Source organism: Pavona decussata, unplaced genomic scaffold (assembly GCF_977016875.1).
Source record: "Pavona decussata unplaced genomic scaffold, jaPavDecu1.1 SCAFFOLD_155, whole genome shotgun sequence".
Classification (NCBI taxonomy): Eukaryota; Metazoa; Cnidaria; class Anthozoa; order Scleractinia; family Agariciidae; genus Pavona; species Pavona decussata.
In genome coordinates this window covers 4,157,945-4,184,551 of record NW_028145567.1, presented here as the reverse complement: position 1 = coordinate 4,184,551, position 26,607 = coordinate 4,157,945, and the positions used below count along the sequence as shown (strand labels likewise).

Genomic DNA, 26,607 nt, shown 5'->3' with positions numbered 1-26,607 from the left:
TAATAAAAAAAAAAGTACACATGAAAATTCTGGGAAAAATTTTTTTCTAGCCCTAAGCATCCAAACTAGTACCTGGAAGGTTGGGGAGTCGATTCCTGCTGGGGGCTCGGAAAATTTCTCCGAGAATTTTCATCGTGTACTTATTCTGATTATCTATTTCATTCGTATAGCATTGGGTGGTTGGCTGGTTCGCTAAATCAATACAAACATTAATTTTATTTGACCAATCAGAATTACCTAACCTAATACACAGAATCGGTATTTTAAGCAGTTTTAAGCATCTTGGCTCGTCACGTCTTCACCTTCTGAGTATGTTTCAAAACCTTCAGCCCCAACAGTAACCAGCATTTAATTTTCCTTACAATCTATCAACTTGGTACAACAGACAAGTCATAAGAATAAAGAGAATGATCATCAGGGATAAAATGCCTTGATGTTGAAACAAATTCTCCCAACTTGTACGATAAGGAACACGTCCAGAGCAGTAAGGAGAATACAAATGTTGATAGTGGAGCTAAAAGGGTCTATTTACAGTGCTTTGCAGTACTTTCATGCTCTTCTTTGACCTCCGAATGACCCATAGGGACATTCGAGCTTGTCTGTTGTTGTTGTCGTTGTTGTTTTTATTTTCTCATGCCACAAAAGGGTATTAAAGATTACGGATCTTCAACTACTTTTACCTTAAATTCTCCTACAATGTTTTCTTCCTCATCAGCTTTCGTTTTCACTTTCCCGCGGTGAATGAAGAACGTCTCTACAAAATCCTGGAAGCCGTTGAACACTTCAACCTTCTCCAACTCTGAGCTATACACCTTGGAAGTAAAGTACAATTACAAGTTACAAAACAACACTTCACTCTTATTAACACTTCCTAGTTTACCTGGAAATGTGTGGCTGTGAACAGGCAATGACTTTGCATAAAAGCTTTGATCCTTGTTAGAAATGAAATTTCGTAAACAAGTCGTTTTAGTTTACAAATTTACTCGCGTAATTTGTACTTCCAAAGTGTTCATTTAACCACGTTCGTTATCTAATCCACTATCAATAAACAATCCCTATGACACTTTCCAAGACAATTTCAGCAACACTTAAATTTTAACTTCGGCTTCTGACTTTTCCAGGAAATTAATGTTGTATACGAGTGCGCAACACAAGACGCCTTGATCTTCCATAGCAGTGACTGGGACTTTCGCTCAAAGCAGGGTACGCCGGGAAGTCAAATCTCTTACCATGATCTTGTCATATCCTTTCTCTAAGTACACTCCAGCCTTGTCATGATCACCAACTGAGGCATAGAACTTGGACCACCAGTCGATATCTTCGTCTGCTAGGTCCTATAACAAAAACAGAAAATAATGAAGAAATGGGACTTTCAGAGGAATCCACAGAGGGGCTCTACATCCACTGTTTCCTGATCGAATGTTGGTTTTACTGGAAGGAATCGAACCGGGGCGACATAGGTGAGAGGCGAGTGCTCTCACCACTGCGCCATCCTTGCTCCTTCCTGCCATTTGGTGGCACATAAAGAGACTGATCAGAACCTTAATTCCCCTTGTGTATAATGGCACCTGTTTGTACTATTAAAGGGGGTAATTAGATAACGATCAGTTTAACTTACGCTTCCTTTCTTAGGATCCTCTTTGATGTCCATAATGTGAGATGAACCATGTCTGCTGGAATCACTTTCGGCTGGAAAATTATTTAAAAAACAAACTTGTGAAAATGAAATGAAAGGCCTACAATAAGCAGTATTTGCAACAATAAGAGGGGGTGCCAGAGTCATGTCATGCTCCGATTGCCTGCCCTGTGTGCTACTGGGACACAGGGAGGGCAAATGACGTTCAATACATAAAGTGATGAAGAAGTGAGAGTTCTTAGGCTAGACAAAAGTGCAACAAAAATATTTCATTTTTAAACTACTAACATTCGTTCGATTCTTCCTCGTCTTCATTTGCTGAAAGCAATAACTGCTCATTAGTTTTGTGTCGGAAAAAATCCATGTTCCGAGACGTTTAGACCACCATAGTTAAATTCACCAAAATGTTCCGTGGGTCGTTTATCGATTCTGTTCCATGTCGATGATAAATCGCTTGTAAATCGATTGGGTTGCTGTTACGTTATTTGGCTAATATAACTGCGCAGATCCTTCTCTCACAAAAATGCTTTATCTTCAGTTGAAAATATATTAACCATCCGCGTGTATAATGCGGACTCGCTATTGACCCGCTCCTCGTTGGCTTGATAAAGACATTGACCTTGGCAAAGACATTGCATCCGTACGGCAGGGCATTGGGACGGGAACTTAGCTTTTCAACTAACAGGGCTGCTAGTACTACTGCATGGATCTATCATTTAAAATAACTGTTTCGCCCCGCAGCTAACATTATAATCACTCATGTTTTGTTCATCAACAGAATTGATAAGGAAATCTGGCCACAGTAAAGAGGTTTGAGTGCTGACGTTTCCAGCGTTAGTCCTTCGTCAGAGGGATTCACAATTTGACAAAGGGCTAACGCTCGAAACGTCAGCACTCGAATCTCTTTACGGTGGCCAATTTACCTTTAGTTATCAACTCTGCTGATAAACCAAACATTTGTTTCTACTCCCCACCGACGCAGTACCACAGATTCTTTAGAAACTAACCCCGTTATCCATTTGCTATAATCACTCACTCTGGAACACGAGAACCGCAGATTTTTTTAGTCTTAAGACTGTTAAGCTTTACCCGTAGTTAATGAAAGTCAATACAATTTATATCACCTTCGTCTTCATTTTGAAAATTTCTTTAACGACTACACCAACTAACCTATGGGGCTTTCGAGTGCTTCATCAATGCTGGCGGGCTCACACCGGAACTTAATCATAGACTTTATGGAGTGAATTCCAACCACAGGTTTGCGGCCAAATGAGCGGTTATCGTGAATCTTGATGTTCATTGGAGGAGTGTACAACTCTTCCTTAGGAAGGTACTGTGGAAAGAGAAATAGCAAAAAAAAATAAATAAAGATAATGGAATAAATATGATGGTACATTTTAAGTCTGGTGAATGAATGAGAATGATGTATTATTCAGTGACACAGGCATATTCGGAAAAAAGGAACTGAAATTACTAGTTCGGATGCTCTACCGATGAGCCACAATCCGAGTGCTCCTATCAGGAGTTAAACCTAAGACCTTCCGATTACTAGTTGGGATGCTCTACCACTCAGCTACAGGAGACTCGTGGGAGCTAAGCCATTAAACTAGGTTCATGAGGCAAACATTTTGCATCCTGCTAGGATTTGAATGTCAATGCTTGGCATATGCGCAATGGACATACAGGAGAGGCGATTTTAAAGCGCGCACAACTGTTCGTCTTCCAGTATCACGGCCGTACACATTCTCGTCCCCAGAGCCCCCACGGTCTCTAACCGCTGACCAAAAGGCCGTAGGCTTTGGGAATGAGGATGGGCCGTGGAATTTAACTAAATACCCACCACATCAAAGAAGAACAGGGGCTGATCAAAGTTCGGATTCTTCTGTGTGTTCTTGATAACTGTTGAATGGACCACATGTCCGCCACACTCGAACTCGATACTTGGTGAAGAGACGCTGGCCATTTGGTACCTCTTCATGTTCCGCACACCCCAACACAGCACCTGCAGAAATCTTCATATATTAGAACGCTTTGAAAAGCTGAGTGTCAAAAGAAATCCATAACTGCTTTGGCTTTGGCTATGTCTACTAACCGATGGGTGCAAAAGACTATAAATAGTATGTCACAAAGTTGGCGCCATATTTTGTTTTATGATGATAACGACTCTCGTCATAACACGTCTGGCGGTTTCTGAACGAACTTGTCCCCCCCCCCCCCCCCCAAAAAAAAAAAACTCGAATTAAAGACAACATGAAATATGCCGCCATCTTTTGAGTAGGTGGGCATATTTCAACTTCATTTTAGCATAGTTAAAGGCAATGGTTATGAAACCTGACAAACTTCTTTGTTATATGTTTTTGTTTGCCTTTTTGCCCTTGACCCTGCACAAACAACAATAGAATTTGGAATGTGTTGGAGCAACTGACCAATCGAAACGTTTTCGTTAAGATATTCAACTGTGGTGTGAACGTAAAAAAAAAGGGATTGTGCAGGGTCGCAGCCCTTCCAACATAAATTGCAGCACCATTCTTTTCATGGCAAGGTTTCCTACCCAGTCCCTCAATTAACTATGATTTTAGTTTTGAGATGCTTGTCACAAGCTCGTTTAGAAACCAGCTGCAGTAGATTTTTATTTCACCAAAATCCCGGTCTGAAGAACGTCTTAATGCTTGCAAACTGTTCAACGCCAAAACGAATTTCAAGTCTCGTTTGTCGCGTTAAGACTTGAGAGGCTGAAGTGAAAAATGACGGCGAGTTCTCCCAAACATTTTGGCTGGCTTAACAAACCTCAATTGCGGTTCGCTGCATCACTGGTCTGATTCCATTGGGTACAAGAAACAGGCTTCCCTTCATTGGTGGAGCAAATGGTAAATCCGCGCCCTCATCCTGTGAAAAAGATTTTAAAAAAAGATGTCAAAAACAAAAGGGCGGCAAACTAGAAGTTAATTCGAATATAAAGGTTTTGCTACCGCTATGCCGCTATGGGCCCGTTGCAGCTAACGGTTGCATGGTACAAAAAACACCTTGCTGGAGAGCAAGCTACGAACTGGGACATCCAAAACAAAGAACTATGAAATTATTATTTGACTGGATGAAGCCGCTTTGTTTTGGATGTCCCAGTCTTGCTCTCCAGTGAGGTGTTTATTGTACCAAGTGACCGTTAGCTGCAAGAGGCCTAGCAGTCTCCCAACAAAAGTTACATAACGACCTTTGTAACCAGGTTCGATGTTGTGAAATTCTATTAGTGTTCCAGATAACTTTGAAAGTCAGGGGTGTCAATGAAGAACTTTGAGGGGTCTATAGCTCTGGTTCTCTCCAAATCTTCTTAAGTTTACCATTCAATTTGTCGGGTCAAGAAGGAAGCTTTCTCGGGTTTCTGACATGAAACCCCTCTCTTATCTGGAACACTGCTCAGTCTATACCACTTGGTCTTGCTGTTGTTTACATACACTATTTTCAACGTCATGAAATACAGTACGCAGGGTTTCAGGTTTTGTATACGATCAACAATGAGAATTCTTCGTTCAGTAAAAAGCGATTGTAACCGAATTCAGCCGAATTTAATTGGACTATAAACGACAGTCAACCGAAAACAAATCGAAAAAGGTGAGAGCAATTAATGCTTCGAACTCGGACTTCTCGTGACGGTTACGTCATTTGACACCCCCCCCCCCCCTCCCTCCTGCCTCCCCATAAACCGCTGAAAATCTGAAAACCCAGAACGTAAATAAGAAAGAAGAAAGTATACAGAGTTCTTGAAGACAAAAGAGGCTCCTATTCTATTTGACAGTATACTGTTGTTCACGTACCAAAAAGAGCTCAAAGGCAGCAAGAATCTCCCCAGCCTCTTCTCCGACTCGTGTGACGTCATACCATAAAAGCCTGGGAGATGGAGGTCCTTGTCCGTTCAGTTTAACAAGTGGAGTTACGACACAACGACCCATGAACTCGTCTTGACCCTTGAGTCGAAAACAAAACAGAACACTGACATGTCTGTATTCAGAATGATTTACTTCTCTATTGTAGGGGCATTACGGTTGAAATGTGGAAGAAAGTGCGGTTTGAAGGGAGTTTAAAAGATATATTAAATTTAAAAAATGAACACTTCCAGACAGTTTCGTCAACACACTATAGAGCACCTTGGGTTTGTAGTCGGTTGTCTGGTATAAGTATGTTAATTATTACCTTCAAAGTGTAATTTCCAATCGCCTTAAAATCTCCTTTTTCTTATAACATTCTTAAACTCAAACTTATATTGCGCCATGGACTACAACCTAACAGAGGTATTGTTGCATCGAATGTAATCTCGCCGATATAAAAAGAGCCAGTTGTAAAAACGGCCGTTGAGTGACCTAAAGGAAATATCAAGAAGATGCAAGTTGAACGCAAGTTGTTAAAAGCTATTCCAATACAGCCTGGCTCTTAACCAGTGAATTAAAATATCATGCATTTTATGGTATCTTTAAATCCTAGTCAAGAAAACAGGCTTTTTGTTTAAGTGGTCGACACCTTTATTAAGGGGACTGGGACAGTTCTTGAACGTTCCAAATGCTATTGAAACCTTCATTGAGAGGACAACCAGGCAATGATTTCCTTGGTACGGGACCGCTCACCAAAGAGGATTGATAACATTATTGTACTCTAATCACAACTGATGACAGCTTTGAAAGCTTGACCTTTTACTCGCTTATAATCAAAAATAGGCTTTTTGTTCAAGTGGTTGACTATAAACAAAATTGGCCCAACCTCTTTGCACTGTACTCAAAATAACAGTTGCAGATTGAAAAAACCTCTCACCACAGGATCCTTGTCAAACAGTTCAATGATGACCTCCGGAGGGTTCCTCGCTACTTTGTCAATACTGCCATAGATCTGAACATTATCAAAAATCAGTGTCTGATCCCACGTTGGACAGATTGTTCTCGGCAGGATTTCTGTAACCTGGCTCTGAGTCCCGAACACTATTCGTGCATAAGGGTCTGATGAAAAACAGAGCAAAAATGTCTTACAATAACCGGCCAAAAATAATGTGAACTATAAACTTCAAAACACAAAGTCTTGACTCTTTTTGACAAAGCCTAAAGGCCCGTTAAAACGGTTTCAACATTTGCTTCAACATGCGTTCAAGACAGTTGTTAAACTAAATGTCAGGGGCGTTTGAACAGGTCGCTCAACATTGTAGAAAGCTTGTTGAAAGTGTGTTGAATCAAAATTAAATTACTTTAAACTTTCATTCAACATCGATTCAACATTGTTTGTTTTTGAAAATGTTGGATGGTGTTGAAACCGCTTGAACACTCCGTTCATCCAACCTTTGCCCAACATCCGTTCAACGTTTGTTGAACGAATGTTGGACAAATGTTCAAACCGTTTCAACGGGCCTTAAGAATGCAAGTTGTAAGTGTGCAAGACTAACGAAGACAGCTATACACATTAATCCAAAGATAAAGAAGGTTCCATCAAGCACTAAGAGGATATCGATGTTGACCTTTAAAATAACTCATTTACCCATCAACGTTTGTATTTGCATTTACCTGAAAAGCCATCAGCATCAGAAGCTAAGAGGTCACGTGCTTGGTAGATGTAAGCCCTCAACTGGAACTTGTGAGACTCTGCAAGGTAACAGCACTATAAGCTCAACCTTGTGTCGAAAAACGACGTCCGAGGAACACTGGATTGTGTCCCAGACGTGTTAAAACGAACGTTTATCAAAACTATTTTAATGCTAAGATTCCACAAGACTATCGCATCCACTTACTGTCAAATGTTATAAACATCCTGGGAGCATTCATCATTGTCTCTTTGTCCTTATCCTAAAGCAAGAGAAAAATAACACACAGTAAGACGGCCCCCAATATGTAAAAAAAAAACAACAACAACACAAAAATACTTGGGAACATCATAAAAAAATTGTAACTAAACTAGCCCGACATGTCAAAATTGGAACTGCATGATCAATAGGTATCTGGAATTTTCTTTTCCCATTAGCCCTTATTCGCCTGGAATTGTTTTCCACCTTCCTGAGCCTGATATGGCGCAATCTACTTCCACAATCCTTATTTTCTAGTACATTTAAGCTATGACATTGATACTTGGAAGTATATAGTGGGCTCAACACTTCTTTGTTTGTTTTGAGCTCGGTAAAAAAGGAAGATGGCGCCACATGACGTTGGAATTACGTCATCATTTCAAAACAGCCGCCATCTTGGATCCGCCATTTTAAAGCTCAGGAAATCGTCAGAAATTGCAAAAAAAGTAAAAGAAACCAAAAAAGAAACGTTGAAACAGTTAAAAACGGAAAAAAGGGCATAAAAACGTACATTTCCATTAAAAAAGTCAAAATTCAAAAATCATGCCTCTCAAAATGTGTTTGTCATGAAAACATCGTCACCCAAACAAAAACATCTCAAACCAAATTGGTGCTGGATAAAGCTTACGAAGAGTAACGAAATCTGAGGGCGTTTCTATAAAAATATTTTAAACAGTTACAAGTTTTTAAAGCAGCACTCGGGCACTTTCTAAACCCCTAGCCCCACCCCTTCCAAGCTAAATAGGGACTGGAATTAAATGAAATTTCAATCCCCAGTCAAATAACTGCACAAATGTCAAAGAGTGGTATTAGAATGGTAATGGTTTTAGTTTGTAACATACCAGAGAAATAAATTTGCTGGTAGGGCCATTTTTCAACTTAGTAATGCCATCATAAAAGGCCTTTCAACGGATGTTTACATTTTTACTAATTACCGTACAATGGAGTATGGATGCGAGGTATTTGCAGTCCGCCTGAAAATTCATCAGGCTTACGCACGTTTGCGTTGTAACGCAAAAGTGAGAAATCAAATGTAAATCATCCCTGAAAAGAGGTAATGACGTCAAATGGAAGTACAGCTTAATTCTTACATCGTCACCGTCTCCAACATCAATGTGAAAGACCGCTGGGGCACTCGGGTCATCCTGAACCATCTTTCTGTGCCAGCGTCTTCTTCGCACCAGATCCATCTTGCGCTCTTTGGCATGGAACTTCATGGTGAACACTGGTGAATATTCCCAACCTTCCTTAGCGAGCTGCTCTGCATGTATCTGTGTTGGAATCCATTAAGCTTACAGTTCATTGACAATTGACATAAGTATGTAAAGCTGTATATAATTACAGTATGAAAGAAGATAGTACTCAGGTCTGAGGGGCTCTACCATCACTCACGCGGTTTAAGTCCATCAATCAATCAATCAATAAATCTTATTTACCCTCGAATTTACAGTGTAGCATTGAAGTGCTACTATCTTCGAGCCAACTACATTAATAAATAATTATAATAAAAAGTTAATTCTATATAACAAATAAGATAACTAACTACCTAGACAACTAACTTGCAAATTATCATGACGTAGAAAGGTTTGCAGTTCCTGCCCTTTCAAGTAAATTATTGTTCCCAGTAGATATCAGTCGTCGAAAAGAAGTAAAATCAGAAATAGTGCGGTAATGGTCAGGAAGAGAATTCCAAGATGTTGCTGCCAAGTAACTAAAGGAATTGATACCATAAGAAGTGGTAAGTGGTTTGGGCAAACAGAGTATATTATGTCCTCTTAAAAAATAGGTGCTAGAGCGTAATCTTACCTCTTCTTCTTGACCCTTGGAATCTTTCACCAACACTCTGTTTCGGACCCATCGCCGACGACGACACAAGTGGTACGTCTTTTCTACAGGTCCGTAACCACCAAAGGTGGCCTCAACAGTGTATTCGTAACCTGGAAAACGTACAAAGAAACATTTTAAAGGACGGTATGTAACCAGGTACAATGGTAGACAAAAGAGCGTGGGATTAATCTGCCCAAGAAGCCATGTTGCCCATTTTCAATCACATTGTAACTCCCCACCCTTTCTACCAAAACAATGTAGAAGTCTACTAACCAAGTTCGGTACACGGGCTTACAATTGAAAGGGGGTAGGGTCAGGGGACGGGTACCTTCCATCCAGTGCATAAATGTTTCCGTCGCGCGTAGGAGGAGATTGCGTAAATGAGAAATTGTCCCAAGACTTTTATTCTTTATTGCAGATGTAGTTTTCTAATGTCGGCTTGTGACCATTCCAGGAAAGTTTTCGGGCATTGCTTTCCTGTGGATGCGTTCACCGTTAACTAGCCGGTTTAAAAAATAGCGCACTTTGAGCTTTAGAATTCTAAAAAATTCATAAACAAAATTAACGCATCACCATCTTCATCCACGGCTCGGTTCAAGTCCACTGTCCAGTCTGTGGTCCATTGCCAACCTTCCTCGCAAACTATTTCATCCTTGGCTGTCACGGCATCACCACGCTTGAAAGAACATTTAAAATAATAAAAGCATGTCAACGATTTACGGATGTATAAAACACTCATCTCAAGCCATCTTGTATTAAGGTTACAGAAAAACTATGCTGCCGCGACAGGTTGCAATTAGTTTAGCTTCTCCTCCAGACAACACACACCAGTTATTCTGGTTTGATACGAGTTTCCAACTGTTTAACTGACGTACACGAGGACAGAACTCCATTTATTAGGTCGAGAACCGAGTGATAGAGCTCCCGCGTAAGGCAAGGAACAGCATTTTAAGGTTTAGCACAATCTACAGTATTTGGGGCAATGAACTGTCTTGAAAACGCTTAGCTCTTATTTATTGTGATGGCAACTGTATAAATACGTTAAAAATTACAATCATCTGCAGCTATTCCTCGTTGATGTAGTGGTTATGGATAGAAGAACTAAAGTAAACGAGTCAGGTTCAAGGCTTACATTTTCCCTTCTTTTTGTTCTTAAGCTTGAAATACGTTTTACTTCATGTAATTTTAAGTGAAAGACAAAAGTCAGTTTGAGATATTTATGGAAACAAGTGTTAACCATCAGAAAATGTGAGCATTCTAATAAAAGATCTTCAACACTGCTTTGTTGTTCTGATGTTTGTCATACGTCATTGCTCAAAAATTAAGCAATTTTCTCCATTTTGGAGTGTGCGCACTCTTGAGAGTGAAAGGGATTAAAGTGGCTCGTTAATTGGAATTGATTATAAAAATAACTAAACGAGAAAGTAGAAGTCCAACAGAGATGCTAAGATCTGACATGATACCGACCACATCTGTCCAAGGCACTGATGAAGGTCCCCAGTTGCCTGCTGGAAGGCGAGATTCATTTTCAAAAACGTCCTCAAGGAAGCTTTTATGACCACTGTCTCGGTCATATTGCAGGCTATGAAAAGAAGGATTGATACATAGTAATCAACGATGACATTATACTGGTCCTGTTCAGACAGGCCTTATAACCCACTTTCATCAAATTATGATTTTAAAAGAATTTCTGTAACTATGGGTATTTTAGGGTGATTTGTACCAACAAGATTACCACTAATCAGCAATTTTCTTTTTCAGTTGTAATTAAACAGCTGCCGCTCAAAATAGCCACAACATCGTGTCAAGAATCGTCTGTTTAAACGGATCTCTTCTTTGCCAAGGAGACAGGTCATGCGTGAAAAGAGGAAGAATTAAGTTGGCGACATCGTCGTAATGAACTGCCTTGAGAATTATACACAACAATCACTATTTTGGCATAGCAAACAAAGTTAACCTTCACAAAAAATTAAATCTCGCTATTTTAGTCCTATATTCCTCAACACCTTTTTCAAGTTCTCACTTCCAGTGAGTTACAAAACATTCTTTACGTTGTTCCCAGTTATATTTCTCACAACAATTTACTTAAAAATCAATGAAAGACTTACCTGAGCTCTGGGTTAACAAACCAATCTCCTTCAAAATGCCAACCAGGAGGGGGTACAAAATAGTCTTTATACAATTTCAACTAAAATAAAGTGGAGGAAAGTCAGAATTTTACACCAATAGGGCAATTAAACAACAGCAAAAAATAACTACGAAACATCAACACTAGAAAACAATAACATTAAACTCTTATTGTTTGTTTTTTTTTTTTTTTAAAGCATTGCTCCCCTGATGCTCGGACTTCTGTGGTTGGTTATTGAAATGACGTTTGGATGGGTTAATAGTTCAGTGGTCTTATCATGCTTTTCTACCAACGTTGACCCACTTATAAACAGATACGCAAGCCAACTGATTGCATTGAGCCAGTGTCTAAGTTAGCCTTTGTACATAACTAGGCTATAACCTTTCTTGCAGCTAAGAATAATTATTCTTTTACCCTCAACAGAGGTTATGGTATTTTTGCAACCATCTTTCTGCTTCTTAGCCCAGTTGGTGGAGCATATGATACTAACATTTCAGAGGTAATATCTTACAATGTTTGGTGTGCCGCACTTTTGCTACTAGTTAAAGGTCTCCTTTTACACCTTTTGGACAACTGTCGATAACTTTGACTGCAAACTAGAAGTGCAGGACGAAGACTTTTTGCCCTCAACGTTGACTTTCAAACAATAGCCCATTTTACAGTTGTGTGCTTCATGACCTGGCCTGTGAGTGGAAGCGAGGTTGAAGTTGGCTATGTCTTGATACAAACCACAGTGCTTTTCATATGTAAATAGAAACTAGTTAGCATAAGAACAAAATCATTTTCATATAAAAAGCAGTGAGGTTTGTATCAAAACAAAGTCATCTCCAACCTTGCTTTCACTCAAAGGCAGGTAATCAAGCACAAACCTGAAAAATAAGCTATCAACAACTCTACCCCTGGAGCTACCAGTTTCTACATTCTAGTGACCTTTTAGAAAAACAGCAATCAGCAACTTCTCAAAGGGACACTTTGACAAAGGGTAAAAGGACTGTGCACGATGCACAGTGCTGTAAATCTTGTTGAAGCCTTGGAATTTTCCTGAGCTCAAACAATGAAGTGCTTTTGTCTCTTCTTCCATGTCATTTCAGAAAATGGACAAACGTACTTTCTATCTAACACATATGAATGACGTATTATTCAGTGAATGACACAGGCTTACTCAGAAAAAGAAAATCCGAGTGCTCCTATCAGGGCTCGAACCTAAGACCTTCCGATTACTAGTTCGGATGCTCTACCACTGAGCTACAGATCTATCAGATATCTAACATATCTTCCTACCTACATATCCACTGATCCTTCGACACTCTACTTCAACTCCTATCCAACTCTGCCTCCATATCTTAGTTGCAACAGTCACAACATTAATCAGAGGAAACTTAACTGAGACAATAACTTCAAACAAAACTCAAAAAGAAAATGAATTGCAAAGTTAAGGGACCACTCTTACATCTCCTCTGGAATTCGACCAAGAGGGGCGGGGTAGCCCTTTTGATGTCCAGGTACCAAGCACATTCATCTGGTTCTCATACTAGAGTGGAAAGGACAAAAATATTAAAATATGGTTAAAAAAAAAAAGAAGCTCTGTGAGCTTTAAAGCTGTGGCTTTAAGCCTGGCTACTTTACTATACACTCCTTTACTGCAGGCATGCATGGTCTCCCTGGTTTGTTTCTTGTATGCTAGTCTCTCGCAGAAGCTTGTCACTGACAAGACATTGCGTGAATTGTCCAAATATAAAATGTCATCTATTTCCTACTTTATACGATGAAAACCTTTGCACTCTTATCACTGTTGCACTCTTATCACGAAACAGCCAAAATCCTGTGTGTTGTCGAAACTCTATTACTATTATTAGTGGTGTTTAAGACACTTCCAAAAAATGTTTATGAATATTTCCTCTTTGGTCAAAATATTCCACGAATATTTGCCGACTGTTTCGAAAACTTGGGCATTTAACAGATGACACCAACAGCACATTCCCTCATATACTACTCACATCACCTTATACAAACGTTCCCCATAAACTACTCACATCAACTACCACACACACATCATAGACTACTTACAAGTATCACTCACATTGCTCACTTGATCGAAGAACCACACAAGCACCCTATAAACTATCCATGCAAAACTGACATTCACACACTTCTCTGACGTAGCAGCACACATGTACATCTCACACCAAGTACGGTAAACCCAAATGTTATTGTACCCTATGTACTACTTACATCAGGTACTGCACGCCTTCCCCAAAATACTACTTGTATCAACCCACACAACTCACCATAGACTACTCACACCAAGTACCACACACTACATACTACTTACATCAACTTCACTCACTACTCGGACTTGGTAACACACATGTACATCTCACATCAAGTATCCCACATGTACCATATATACTACTCACATCAAATCACACCAATGTAACCCATTCACTTCTCACATCACATATACCCTATATACTATTCACATCAAATACCACTTGAACATATATTACCACAAACCATACAATACTCACATCAGGTACCACATATGTACCCCATATAATTCTAACATAGCGTACTGCACATCTACTCTATCAACTCACAACTGAACAAGTACCAGATTTACCCCACTACTAATACCAAGTACCGCACATAACCCTACATACCGTTCGCTTCACTTCAAGTACCACAAACCATGTACCACCCCCATCAAGTAAGACATATGTACACTAAATACTACTCACATCAAAGTCCACGCATGTAAATCGTTTACCGCCCAAAACAAATTCCTACACACAAATGTATCTCTTTCACATATGTCTTTTACAATTTAGCCCATTTATGACGGTGCAGAACATTTACCGTTTCAGCATACACACAGAAGTCACCCTCTGTTTGCTCCCTGTTGGTCCAAGCTTCTTGGTCCTTCTCCAGACCTAGCCACACTATCATTCGAACAGCTGCAGGAACTTCAGGAAAGTCTTCTAGGTTCAGTTGCTTCTTTCCTGGGTACTAAAAAAAAATCCAATAAGCCCTTATTAGACATGAAACAGAGAATAAGCGAAAAACAACCACCTATTGTCAATAATAATAACTTAATAATAACTTTATTTCTATATCGCTGTTATCCTTTGTTCAAGGTGCTTTACAGTCATGCAAACAACATTATTGATAAATATTTACAAATTTACAACCATCTCCTATTATATTCACAATGATTAAAAATTAAAAACTAACGCAATATATATATAAATCTATAGAAACAATGATCTGTTATTACTGAATTTAGTAAGCAAGTACGTCTTAAGTGATCTTTTAAAGCTCGAGATGGTGTTGGACTTCCGAATTTCATAGGGTATTAAGTTCCATTCTCTTGGTGCATGAGCAGCGAATGCTCTATCTCCATAGGTCTTGGTTAACGATCTAGGTTGCATTAAGAGTTCATTACTAACAGACCTCAATGATCTAGTATAAGAACGATAACGCAGTTTCTGAGCTAAGTAGCTAGGCGATGTCCCATTCAGTGATTTATACACGAAAAGCAGAATCTCGAAAATAATACGATATTGAATCGGTAGCCAGTGAAGCTCGCACAAAACAGGTGTAATATGCTGTCCAACCTGATATAACTTCTTTGCCTTACTTATCATCATGAAAAGGCATGTTAATCTAACCAGCAGCAATCTAGTAATTTCGAAAGGGTTGAGAGTTGACACTGGCTTTAAAAACTATATCAGGACGTTTTGGTTGCTGCGGCAACCTTCTTCAGCTACGGATGTAAATGACTAATGGAATGCCTGGTGTTATATGAAAGTTGTTTATAAAATTATGACACCAGGAACGTCATCCTGATATAGTTTTCAAAGCCAGTGTCAACTCTTAACCCTTACGATTTTTAACCATGCTTGGCTACAAACCAAATATATTTAGTCCATTAATTTGTTGACGAACAAATATTGGCCTGGCAACTAAGCGTACTATCAACCTAACTGTTGTTATGATATACATGTTTGAAATAATTTACAAAAACGTCATGTAAAAGTAACTAAGAAGCATGTCTTGAGGCATGTTTGTACGCAACTACCATATAATTTCAAGCAAATTTTTTACTAAGTCCTTACAGTCACCATGTTTGTATCACAATGGTACGGCCCACACTCGCTGAGGACGAACAATTGAAAGACAAAAGGACGAACACATTGTCTATAGTTTGTATAGTATATTGTAAATTGTTTTTCTTAGTATATCCGCATTGTTATTACTTTTTATAGTATATCTGCATTGTAGTTAGTGTATTTAGTGCTCAGGGCTTGTATTGATAGCAGAGCGCTTTTAAGCTCCTGAAGGGACTACCCTGAGCTTTACAACTAAATATAGGTGTCTGTCTGTCTGTCTGTCTGTCTGTCTGGCTGGCTGGCTGGCTGGCCCATGAGACTAGACTTGTGACCCAACCGCAGAGAGTAGAACTTTGTAATATCCCGTGATTTTCGTTCCCTCGTGTTTGTTCCATTCCATCGAAGCAGCTTGTAAATTGTGTTGTTCGCATTTGGAGAGCTGTTCAGTTGTTGCAAGCCTTGTGAAGCGGCAATAAAGAGTACAGCGGATGGAAAATTGTCTTTAAGTACTTTCCCCCAACACAGCATACTTTAAAAGGTTACCGTTACAAACTATCACTGCAGTTAAATTATCTTCTAATGATTTCACGGAAAGTGAGTACCCATTGTTACCTTCATGAACATGTTGAAGACTTTGCCACAGTACTGACCACAAGACTCTGCCTGTGGTGAATACAGAACCTCAGAAGCTGGAATACGGAAAGATGCAATTCGTTTGGTTCCACTGATCATCCAAATCACCACGTCAGGCATGCTGTTCTGGGGCTAAAGTAACAGAAGTAGGACATGACCTTAATTAGCAAGACACTTTCAGCTTTAGCGTGACAACAAGTAAACAAATGAGACCACAATTCTATACAGAAAGTCTCTATGTAAATGTCAGTGGTTATCGTTATTATTATCAAGCTGTGAATTAAGAAACAAACAAAATGCAAATTCACGACAGCTTGAACTTAGGGTTGTTTAGAAGAAGAAGAAGAAGAAGAAGAAGAAGAAGAAGAAGAAGAAGAAGAAGAAGAAGAAGAAGAAGAAGAAGAAGAAGAAGAAGAAGAAGAAGTATTTAGTTAGCAACCGTTCACATAGTCTGGTCAAGATATTCAATCTTTATACAGAGAGCCCACATCACAGAAGTGACATTCAGTGGGGCCTTGCTGATAAAGTACAGCAAAGGTGTTTGCAGAAATGACAACGTTCTTTAATACGTACTTCATTTGTTGTTACTTAGTTCAACAAAGGACACCATAACAGGGTCAACAAAGTCTAGTAGGAGGAAACGCTAAAAATAATAAAAAAGAACATTAAGTTCTAAAGCACGGGACCAACCTCAATAGAAATATCTTTTAGTCTCTGCATGTAGCCCTCGATTTCTGCCATAGCTTCAGCAACATCAGTTGCACTTTCACGCAGTCCGGTTGCTTCTTCCATGATGGCCAACTAAGAAAAAATTATCACAGATCAAGTAAGGAGTCGGGTCCGAAAAGAAAAGACGGATACAACAAGGTGTGACAACATATAAGAGAGCTTTGGCAGCGACAACGGCGACGGCAATGAGAACGTCAAAACAGCAATAGGCTTAATTACCAAAACAATAACTCTGCACGTGCATTAGACTTTTTGGTACATTTCGTTGTCATCACTGCACCAATTGGACGTGAAATTTCCTGATAGGGCGTTGGGTGGAGGACGTAAACACACGACAAGGAATTTTTCTTTCTCTTTCTAAACTTGGGTGCGGTCTCCAAGAATTCAACTCCAGGAAATTTCATCTACTTTTGATATTTAAAGCGAGCTGGAATAAAAAAAATTAAGTCGTTTTAATAGTGACGTTTGCGCTGCTGTCGCAGTCCTCGTTGTTAAAGCTCCCTTATATACTTAGAGGAAGAGGAACCCTGAAGTACATAAGCAATGTAAGTCCCTCACTTAGGTCCCTCTTCGATATATTGTTCTTTTCTGTTCATTAAGCATGTTATTTTCATTTAAAAACCTTTTCCATCATTCTTGTCTCCTGGATCTTGAGATCAAGTTCATTCACACCGGGAGTAGTACTGTCAATCTTTGGTAAGGGTTTTCTAAAATGAGACAAAATGAAGTCGTCTGGTGACTTTTCAGATGGCATGGAAGGCAATTTAAGAATCAGTCAGTGGGGAAGAACCTGTTCAAGACTACAAGATTATGTACAGAAGAATTGATCAACCAAAACAGGAGGGCTGGTTGGATAAAGCACTCAGTGTTGAGAGTTGGCAGGGATCTTGAAGCGATGATTGACGGAAACAGGTCCAGGATATTAACACTCCATCTAGATGTTCCAGATCTGATGGCATCACTGAACATAGGTCGTACAAGTATTCCTGCATTTGTTTCTGAGATTTCTAAAACCAATGCTCTTTTATCTTTCCATTGTTGCCTTGGCCTGCGAACTCCACACTTTCCTTCGAGATTCGCCACAATTATCACCCTCTCTAAAGTATTGTAGCTCCCCACAAGATCAAATTACTTCAATTCCTTATCTATGTATGAAGTAAGTCCCGCTGGACATTTCTTTATCTACCGCACATGGCATGGGTTTACTTACTTGCAGTCATATCGCTTCATCACAATCATCACCCTCTCTACACCATTGTATCACCACACAAGATCAAAATACTTTGATTCCTTATCTAGACATGCAGTAAGTCGGTCTCCGATATCAAAAATAGCCATTTTACTTTAGTTGGACATATCTTCATGTACAAGAGATGACATGGTTTTACTTACTTGCAGTCATATATGAGTTGGTCTAACAAAGCTATAAGAAGTGAGGCAGTCTCAGCTGTTGGCGCATTGGCTTCTAGGCTCAGTTGCACTTTTTCCATGTTGGTTTCCTGTAAAGATCATTGAACACAAAGCCCTAGTTAGCAAAACATGATTGAATTTACTACCAACTGAAAATGTTCTGGGTGTGCAACCGGCTGTACAATCATTGCATTTTCACGCCTTAGACAAAATCTCAAAATAACGAGTGTAATTTTTAGACAAAATAACAACAAATAGTGGCAATTATAGAAGCAAAATTTCTTTAGCAAATTACATATTATTAACTGTAAAAGAACGACTACAGTCATCTTCAAATTATGGAGACTCCGCTCTGCCCCTTGATGTTCAGCCGATAATAAAGAAGTTTCACTGCGGTCTAAAGCTGGTCATCCATTGGACAGTCAGATGCTTCTCTAGATAAGATCACACTAAGGTGGTTTTAATATTTCGCCCTGGACCGTGAATAACCAACTATTCATACCGCTGATTGAACTTGGGCACTCTTTACAGAGGCTTACTGGCACACCTCAACATCATGTCTGGTGACTTACCAATCGTTCACATAGTCTTGTCAAGATGTTCAAGTTGTTCAGTCTGAAGGCAATATCTTCCCAATGACTGTCCACACACACGCAAGGTTTGGTGTCTCCCCATGGTAGGTAGTAATAGTAGCAACCATCATAAACAGCATTTGTGGGTGGGGTGGTGGAAGAGGAAGGAGGTACTGATTGATCAAGCTTGTTACCATAATTTCCTGAAACAAAACGTTCAATGCATTTTATGTTGCACTTAGAGAAGCTATGGAAGCCTTTATGACAAAGTCACGCAATGGCAGCTATGTGTACGTGTATATAAATCGATCCGGACATCTAAATTTAAACGCTATGACATAACTTGCTGATGTTGAGCTAAGGACAGCATAAGATAGTAAGGCAATTGATTTGTATCAGAATACGTTTACGTCTGAGCAATATTGGCAAATATTTTAAAAAGACCACAAACCTATGCTGACTTCAAACTCGACTGGGCCATCTGTACAAGATACCATGGTTGCTTCCAGGAAACAGGCAAAGAGCTTGAACTTGCGCCTGCGCAAGTAAGGCTGGAAGGTCAAACAAAAAGACTGAGATAGATAGAAGATACATAACAAGATACCAAACTTGTATAAATCTCTTTGCAACATGAATACAACCTTCCTTGTGCACCACGTTTGATCACTTCTGCAAAAGTTTATGCAGCAGTGCTTTGATTTGCAGTACTTACTACTACCGGGATGCCTCACTATAGAATAAACCCTGAATGACTTTAAGAACGGTGTTTCAATTAAAAGAATGAACAAACCCTCTTCAAACCTATGAAAATTAAGGGTCATGAATTCAGTTCTAATTTTTTTTTTAATTGCAAACTTAATTTGCTGAGAACATTTAACAAAAAATCAATAACACACTGACAGATATCAGTTACAGGTACTGCACCTGCACACGGATTATCTCATGACTCTGAAGATCCTCAGAAGGGTCTTTAGATGACGGTCCTAGTTTGGTTTCTAACTCTACCAGCACTCTACCTCTGTATGCAACACCTTCGCCCTAAAAATAAACACATTCAACATATTTCAACCATTATCAGCCGTTGAATTTTTGTTTCACACGCCAAAACACATCTAAACAATAACAAACTAGTAATAATCAGTAAAGTGTCTTCAATCCGTCTTATATTGCTGCAATTCTTGGCTGAGTATTCAGTACAAGAAAACCCTGAAAACATTTCATCTACAAGCACTTCCCTCAGTCGAGTATGTGCCATCCTAACGTAACATCATAGTTCATTGATCAATGCTAGAAAGTGTTACATAAATACCTACTGTACAAAACTTACAATTCCCAAATTTAAATCATCATATTCATCAGGTAAATCAGAGTACTCTCTGGTTGAGCCATATAAATTGATAAAAGAAGGGCCAAACAAGGGAAGAAAACCTGTAAATAAATCAATCAGAATAAATTACAAAATTTACATACGATTGCAATCATAACGAGAGCTTGACAGAAGCATAGTGGACATTTCGTAATGGGGGATTGATAATCTTCACATTCTGCGGTGGGATGAGGAGTTGTCATTGTTTCGGCACTTCTAACTCACCATATTTTCTGAATTTTAAAAAGATACATTTGTGAATATTTGACGGTATTAAAAAAAACGTTTTTTCGTATCAGTTCTTGCACTATGTAAAACCTCTGGATGCTGATCCCTACCCTAAACCCGTCCTACCACTTGTAACATGCTACTTTAAGTATTCAACTTTCTTACCATCATCACCCTGCCCAGAAATAGCAGATATTGGCAAGTAACCTGTTCCAACACAGTCATCAGCTGTCAGTCGATCCCTAAATTTAAAAAACATTACACAGCCCTTTGACTATAACCAGTGACAATGTATATTTTTGCGATCCACAAAGATAATGAAGGAAACTTAAATTTAATCTTTCTGACTTCATCACAATTTTCACTCCTTACCAGTCAAATATCTGTAGCTTAAGCCTCTCACACATGGATGGAAACTGTAAATAAAATTTAAATAGGTAAATCAATGTCTAAGCATTAACTTACCTTCCCAATTAGCTAAAGGCCTTCCAAACAGTATAAATAAAAATTGTTCTTTTCACACTGACAACAGACCATGGAAAAGACCATGGAAAAGACCTCTTCATTAAAACTCACCTTGAACTGTACATTGAGTTCTTGGTTAAACTCAGGGTGATCTGAATTGTAATGCACTCTTGTCTTTGACTGTCCAAAGATAATTCAAAATCAGCAAACTTAATTCCTCATACATGATCACAGACAGTTTTCAAGTAATCTTAATTGCCGTCTAATGCAGAAGTCCCAGTCCAGTGCACAAGAAACTATTTCCTGCTTATTTCAATCTTAACATAGACTGCATAATATCACACCACCTCCAAATGAGTGTTTTGTTACAACTCCTTTATTAGTCTAACATGCAAAGCCCTTATTCAAAGATCCAAAGTTTACAATAATTATTCTTAGGGATCACCTGTTCTATTTTGGAATCTGAGGCAAAGTAAGAATATCCTCACCTATGCCTATTGAAGAAATTGTTTTTAACTCTATAACCTTAAACCTCTTTACACATAAAATGACCAGCTTTTCTTCACCTTTCGTCCTGCAAAGCTAAAGGAAAGATATGGATCCACGAGTTCTTTCTGTTCCTGAAAAGAAAAACGAAAAAATCACTATTAATAGGGCCACTATGAAGTTCTCAGAAAACCTTACAGGATTTACTGAAAAAATAATCAAATAACAGAAAAAATAACCCTAGCACGCACTGAAAACAATAAGGCTTTGTGATTGCTTCAGTACACTATAGGTGGAATTAAAAACAGGTTCTAAAAAGGTTATCTCGTTTTGCACATGTTTTATTAACACAGCTCAATATCTAAGTTCTGTAAATTTATTCTGTACTCAGTCCATAATCAATAAAACAGCAAACATCAACAAGAAACACACAGAAAAAAGTGCCTATTTCAGACAGCTCAAGAAAGTCACTAGAGGTGAGTTCCTATTTAAAGTGAACTAACTTGAATATCTGCATACTTTACCTCTCCAACATGAAGAACTTTTTTGACTCCTTCAAAGAACCCAGAGTCCACTAAAACATAAAGTAAACAATGATTGCTATTAAAATCTAGTTGCATCTTCTGGTAGAGAGTATCACAACCTCCTGATATTAGCACAAATTAGACTAAGCCTTGATAGCACTCTACACACAGGCAAAAACTGTAATTATTGTTAAACCAAGTTTAAGTTTAGATATAATTTGTTCGATGAATATGGCCCCATGCACTTCTTGCTTGAAATCTGACCACGTGGAAATTAATTTCCTTACCTTTACATTTTGCCTTTATCACAATGTCTTGAATATTAGAGTATACATTACAGATGTGGTATGAATGGTAATCATAATTCCCATGAGCACCAAAGACAACAGATAGCTACACAGATCATTGAACATCCTGTTTAGTACTCACTCTGAGGGATGTCTTCAGCTCTGTAAACTTTCAGTGAAAAGACAGCTGGGCGCAACATGACACCAGAAGGCTGCAACAAGTTCCTAAAAATAATATGGCTCTGATCATAAATGGGCAACACTTACTATTCAACCTAAGTTCAATGACGTACAAGAAACAACTGACTTTTCAGTTTTAAGGCTGAATCCAAACTAGAAAGACTATATACTTAAAAGACTAGTCAAGACTAAAAATGCTAGACTAGAAAGGCTAGACTAAGAAGACTGGAATATACTGAATTGATGCAAGAAATTCTAGATTAGAGTAGACAACCTAGACTACAAAGTTGAGACTAAGCTGGAAAGACTAAAAGGACTAGGTCTGGCAAACCAGTCTTACTACTGATACTAGACAAGACTAGAAATACTAGGCTAATGTGAACACACTAGAATGGCTCCACTAAATTTGACTACTACATGAGAACATAGTTAGTTGAGGAACTGGTTAGGAAACCTCACCATGAAAACAATGGTGCTGTAATTTATGTTGGAAGGGCCGCAACCCTGCACAATCATAGTTTTAACGTTCACACCACAGTTGAATATCTTAACAAAAACGTTTCGATTGGTCAGTTGCTCTAACACATTCCAGATTCTATCGTTGCTTGTGAAGGGTCAAGGCCAAAAAGGCAAACAAAAACATATAACAAAGAAGTTTGTCAGGTTTTATAACCATTGCCTTTAATTCACTAAGATGAGAACTAGAAGTTAGAACTAGAAATTAAAATACTGACCAGACTGTACAACAGCTATAGACACAAGTAAGAACACTAGAAAGACCAGAGACTAAAACTGATTTATTGGGTTAAAAGGACCACTTACACTAATTAAATGTTACTTTATTGATCTTCAAAAGGTTTAATTTGAAATCCAAACAGTCTATTTAACCTTCAAGCTATATTGTATTACTTAAAAAAGACAACTTTATAACTCAAACGAAATTAAATGCTTACGATTCTATGTCATCTGTGTCATCTTCTGTTACACTCTTTGAGGTAGACTGCAAGAAACACAATCCTCTTTTTGGTTATGTTCAATACTAATATAAGTCATGGAGGAAATGTACATGCCTACATGAAGTAACAAAAACCCATAAATCTGATTATTAGTCTGAATACAAGTGCAGCCATGTCACAACATGTTTGCGAAGGAAGAAGAGTGTTGGAGGAAGGAATGGTTGTACTTAGTATGTACACTAATCGACAGAGAGCATTTGAAAATGCAGAATATAAGTCTGAAATTCAACATTTTATCAATCACTTTTAGTGAGTCTTCTTGTCATGTTAAAAATCAAGTCAACAGTGCAACCATTGATCAGTAAATAATGTAAGTAACTCACTGGAGCTTCATCGCCAGGGCCAAGCACCATGACAGTAACTTTGACATAACCCTTAAAATGAAAAACAACAATCATACATTTAACAAATAATTACATCGACTACAAAAAAAGAAAAAGACGAAAAGCGAGAAATAAGATTAAAACAACAAAGAAAATATCACTATAGGGCAAAAACAATTGACCAATTAAATGACAACAAAAAACAAAAATATGTTTTTTTATTATTAAGTTTATTCCTACTTTGGCATCTTAATTGTTTATTTTGGTCACATTTTACTCAGATCATTTACGTATAAAATTTTTTATGATGACAATACTAACAGGTTTACTTAAAATAAATGACAACAATTTATTCCTATCTACAAAATTCCATTACAAAAAAAAGGAACATTTACAATGCAAAAAAAATTACCTCATCGGTTTTTGTGTTTATTGTCTTTAGAAGTGTAACTATTGACATTGCACTGCAAGGCGTTTGATATATCAAAAAAAAATATTTCAATGATGTTATTTTTACAAAATTAGGTTCTTTCATGAATGCCCTTTTTTGAAATCCACTGCATGTTCTTTTTAAACCCTCTGACTTAACACTACTACTAGGTGTGCGAAGCGCGTTTTTAAGGGTTTTTTTTAATCAATGAATAAACATTATTTCATTGCAAACTAAAATTATTTCTAATTTACAATAACTCTCTCCAAGTGTACGTGTCAGCCTTTCAACATCCTTACAATTACTACATATCAAGTTTAGAAATTTTACCATGCACTTATAGTATTTACTACAATGTTATTATTATTTTAAAACTAATTTGTAACTGCCGCAGTTATCAATTTTACAAGTGCTCGCATCTTAAATTATTAATAGTATATTTATTTATACACAAACATGGCATATTCGGCTTTGATTTTGGGGAGTTAGTTTCTCGTTGCTGTAACACATTTACAAAATATTAAAGGTCAACTGGAGTTTGTATGGAGCTAATAAATTCAGTAAAATTAAACAATTTCTAAACTAGCATAATTTTCAGTCATACTCTAATATTGATTTAATATAATAACGTTTCTAATTAAATTACTTGAATTATTTTCTTGTGTATAAATTACTTAAATTATTTTCTTGTGTATAGATACAACTGCAGTGAAAAGTAAAACAAATTAATTTATTATTGATTCGCCAAAAAATTGCAACATTGCATCTGCTTTGATTTTTGAGAGCTAATTTACTAGTAACTGTTCTAAGTAATACACTTACAAATTTTGATGGAGTTTTGTATGCAACTAAAACATTCAGTAAAATTAAACATCTAACCAGGAAACTTTTCAGGCATACTCTGATATCAATTAAGTATTTTTAGTATAATGAAATATTACTTAAAAGTATTGAAAAACAAAACTGCGATGAAAATAAAAAAATTATTTATTAATATCAAATCACAAAAACATTCAACAATTTGATTTTTGAGTTAAATTATATACTGGTTACTGTAATACAATTACAGAATATTGAAGGAGTTTTGTATCACACTTATATCACTTATATACTCAGTGAAATTTAACAAATTCTAAATTAACATACGAAACTTTTCAGTTATACTGTAGTATTAATAATTTACTGCTTTTTGTAATTAAATCACTTGAAAGTAAAGCGTATATAGATTAGACAGGTATTTATGCAACTGCAATCAAAAATAAAACAAATGAATTTATCAATGACTCAGAAAAAATTCAAGAACATTGTATCTGTTTTGACTTTTTAGAGTTAAATTTATTAGTTACTTTTATACATTTACAAAATATTAAAATTAAACAATTTAAATTGGTTAAATTGTTTAAAATGTTTAATTTGTCTGCAACTAATACATTCAGTAAAATCAACCAACTTCTAAAGTAACTTAGGAAATTTTTTAGTCGTACTGATATTAATTTAGTATGTTTTTTATAATTAAATAGCTTGAAAGTAGTGTATATATATATACATTAGGTAACTAGACATCTGCAAAGAAACATAACACAAATTAATTTGTCATTGATTTACGATAGAATCTCAACAACATTGTATCCCCTTTGGTTTCTGAGAGTTAATTTACTAATCACTGTTACAAGTAATATATTAACAAAATATTGAAGGAGTTTTGATTGCCACTTATACATTTGGTAAAATTGAACAACTTCTAAACAGGAAACGTTTTAGTCATACTCTGATATTATTACTATTAAATAACTTGAAAGTAATGAAAAATAAAACTGCAAATTAAAAATAAATTTATCATTAATTTACAAAAAAATACAACATTACATTCTGCTTTGACTTTTGAGAGTTACATTATGTACTACTTCATGTAATATTTTATTTAAATATTGAAGAAGTTTTGTACGAGACTGATACACTCAAGTATAAACTTCTAAATTAACATAGGATACTTTTAAGTCATACTCTGGTATTATTTTAGTATGTTTCTTATAATTAAATCACTTGAAAGTAAAGCGCATATAGTCCAGACAGGAAATTATGCAACTGCAACAACAAATAAATTTATCACTGATTCAGAAAAAATTCAACAAGCTTTCATTTCTATAGTTAATTTACTTTATAAAATTTACAAATTATTGAACGAGTTTAATATGTATGTGACTTATTAATACATTCAGTAAAATTAAACAACTTCTAAATTAACATAGGTAACTTTTCAGTTACACTCTGATATTAATTTAGTATGTAACGTCTTATAAATTGCTTGAAAGTTGGCACATATAAAAGAATTTAAACAACAATGCATCTGCTTTAAATTTTTGACAGTTAGATGACTGGTTACTGTTAGCAATAAACTTAGAAAATATTGAAGGAGTTTTGTATACGACAAATACATTCAGTAAAATTA

The 26,607-nt window shown here is 37.2% G+C and overlaps 1 protein-coding gene across 4 annotated transcripts in view; it reads right to left on the bottom strand.

Annotated features, from left to right (window-relative positions):
* The window catches only part of LOC146465963 (myoferlin-like), a 63,489-nt gene that overhangs the window by 23,341 nt on the left and 13,541 nt on the right, over positions 1-26,607 (bottom strand). For all 4 annotated transcript variants that reach the window (XM_085128336.1, XM_085128335.1, XM_085128334.1 and 1 more), the window contains 33 exons: positions 23,729-23,779; positions 23,343-23,389; positions 22,352-22,434; positions 21,923-21,972; positions 21,479-21,532; positions 21,024-21,092; positions 20,820-20,863; positions 20,613-20,689; positions 20,181-20,281; positions 19,778-19,891; positions 19,305-19,404; positions 18,854-19,056; positions 18,264-18,370; positions 17,494-17,578; positions 16,833-16,943; positions 16,122-16,274; positions 14,257-14,406; positions 12,851-12,931; positions 11,381-11,460; positions 10,740-10,854; positions 9,846-9,948; positions 9,252-9,382; positions 8,537-8,716; positions 7,395-7,449; positions 7,171-7,248; positions 6,434-6,615; positions 5,446-5,595; positions 4,424-4,522; positions 3,477-3,638; positions 2,807-2,969; positions 1,619-1,689; positions 1,230-1,334; positions 681-812 (listed from right to left, as the gene is read on the bottom strand). In XM_085128336.1, the coding sequence (XP_084984462.1) occupies positions 681-812; positions 1,230-1,334; positions 1,619-1,689; positions 2,807-2,969; positions 3,477-3,638; positions 4,424-4,522; positions 5,446-5,595; positions 6,434-6,615; positions 7,171-7,248; positions 7,395-7,449; positions 8,537-8,716; positions 9,252-9,382; positions 9,846-9,948; positions 10,740-10,854; positions 11,381-11,460; positions 12,851-12,931; positions 14,257-14,406; positions 16,122-16,274; positions 16,833-16,943; positions 17,494-17,578; positions 18,264-18,370; positions 18,854-19,056; positions 19,305-19,404; positions 19,778-19,891; positions 20,181-20,281; positions 20,613-20,689; positions 20,820-20,863; positions 21,024-21,092; positions 21,479-21,532; positions 21,923-21,972; positions 22,352-22,434; positions 23,343-23,389; positions 23,729-23,779 (3,486 nt within the window). The remainder of the gene's footprint in view (positions 1-680; positions 813-1,229; positions 1,335-1,618; positions 1,690-2,806; positions 2,970-3,476; positions 3,639-4,423; positions 4,523-5,445; positions 5,596-6,433; positions 6,616-7,170; positions 7,249-7,394; positions 7,450-8,536; positions 8,717-9,251; positions 9,383-9,845; positions 9,949-10,739; positions 10,855-11,380; positions 11,461-12,850; positions 12,932-14,256; positions 14,407-16,121; positions 16,275-16,832; positions 16,944-17,493; positions 17,579-18,263; positions 18,371-18,853; positions 19,057-19,304; positions 19,405-19,777; positions 19,892-20,180; positions 20,282-20,612; positions 20,690-20,819; positions 20,864-21,023; positions 21,093-21,478; positions 21,533-21,922; positions 21,973-22,351; positions 22,435-23,342; positions 23,390-23,728; positions 23,780-26,607) is intronic.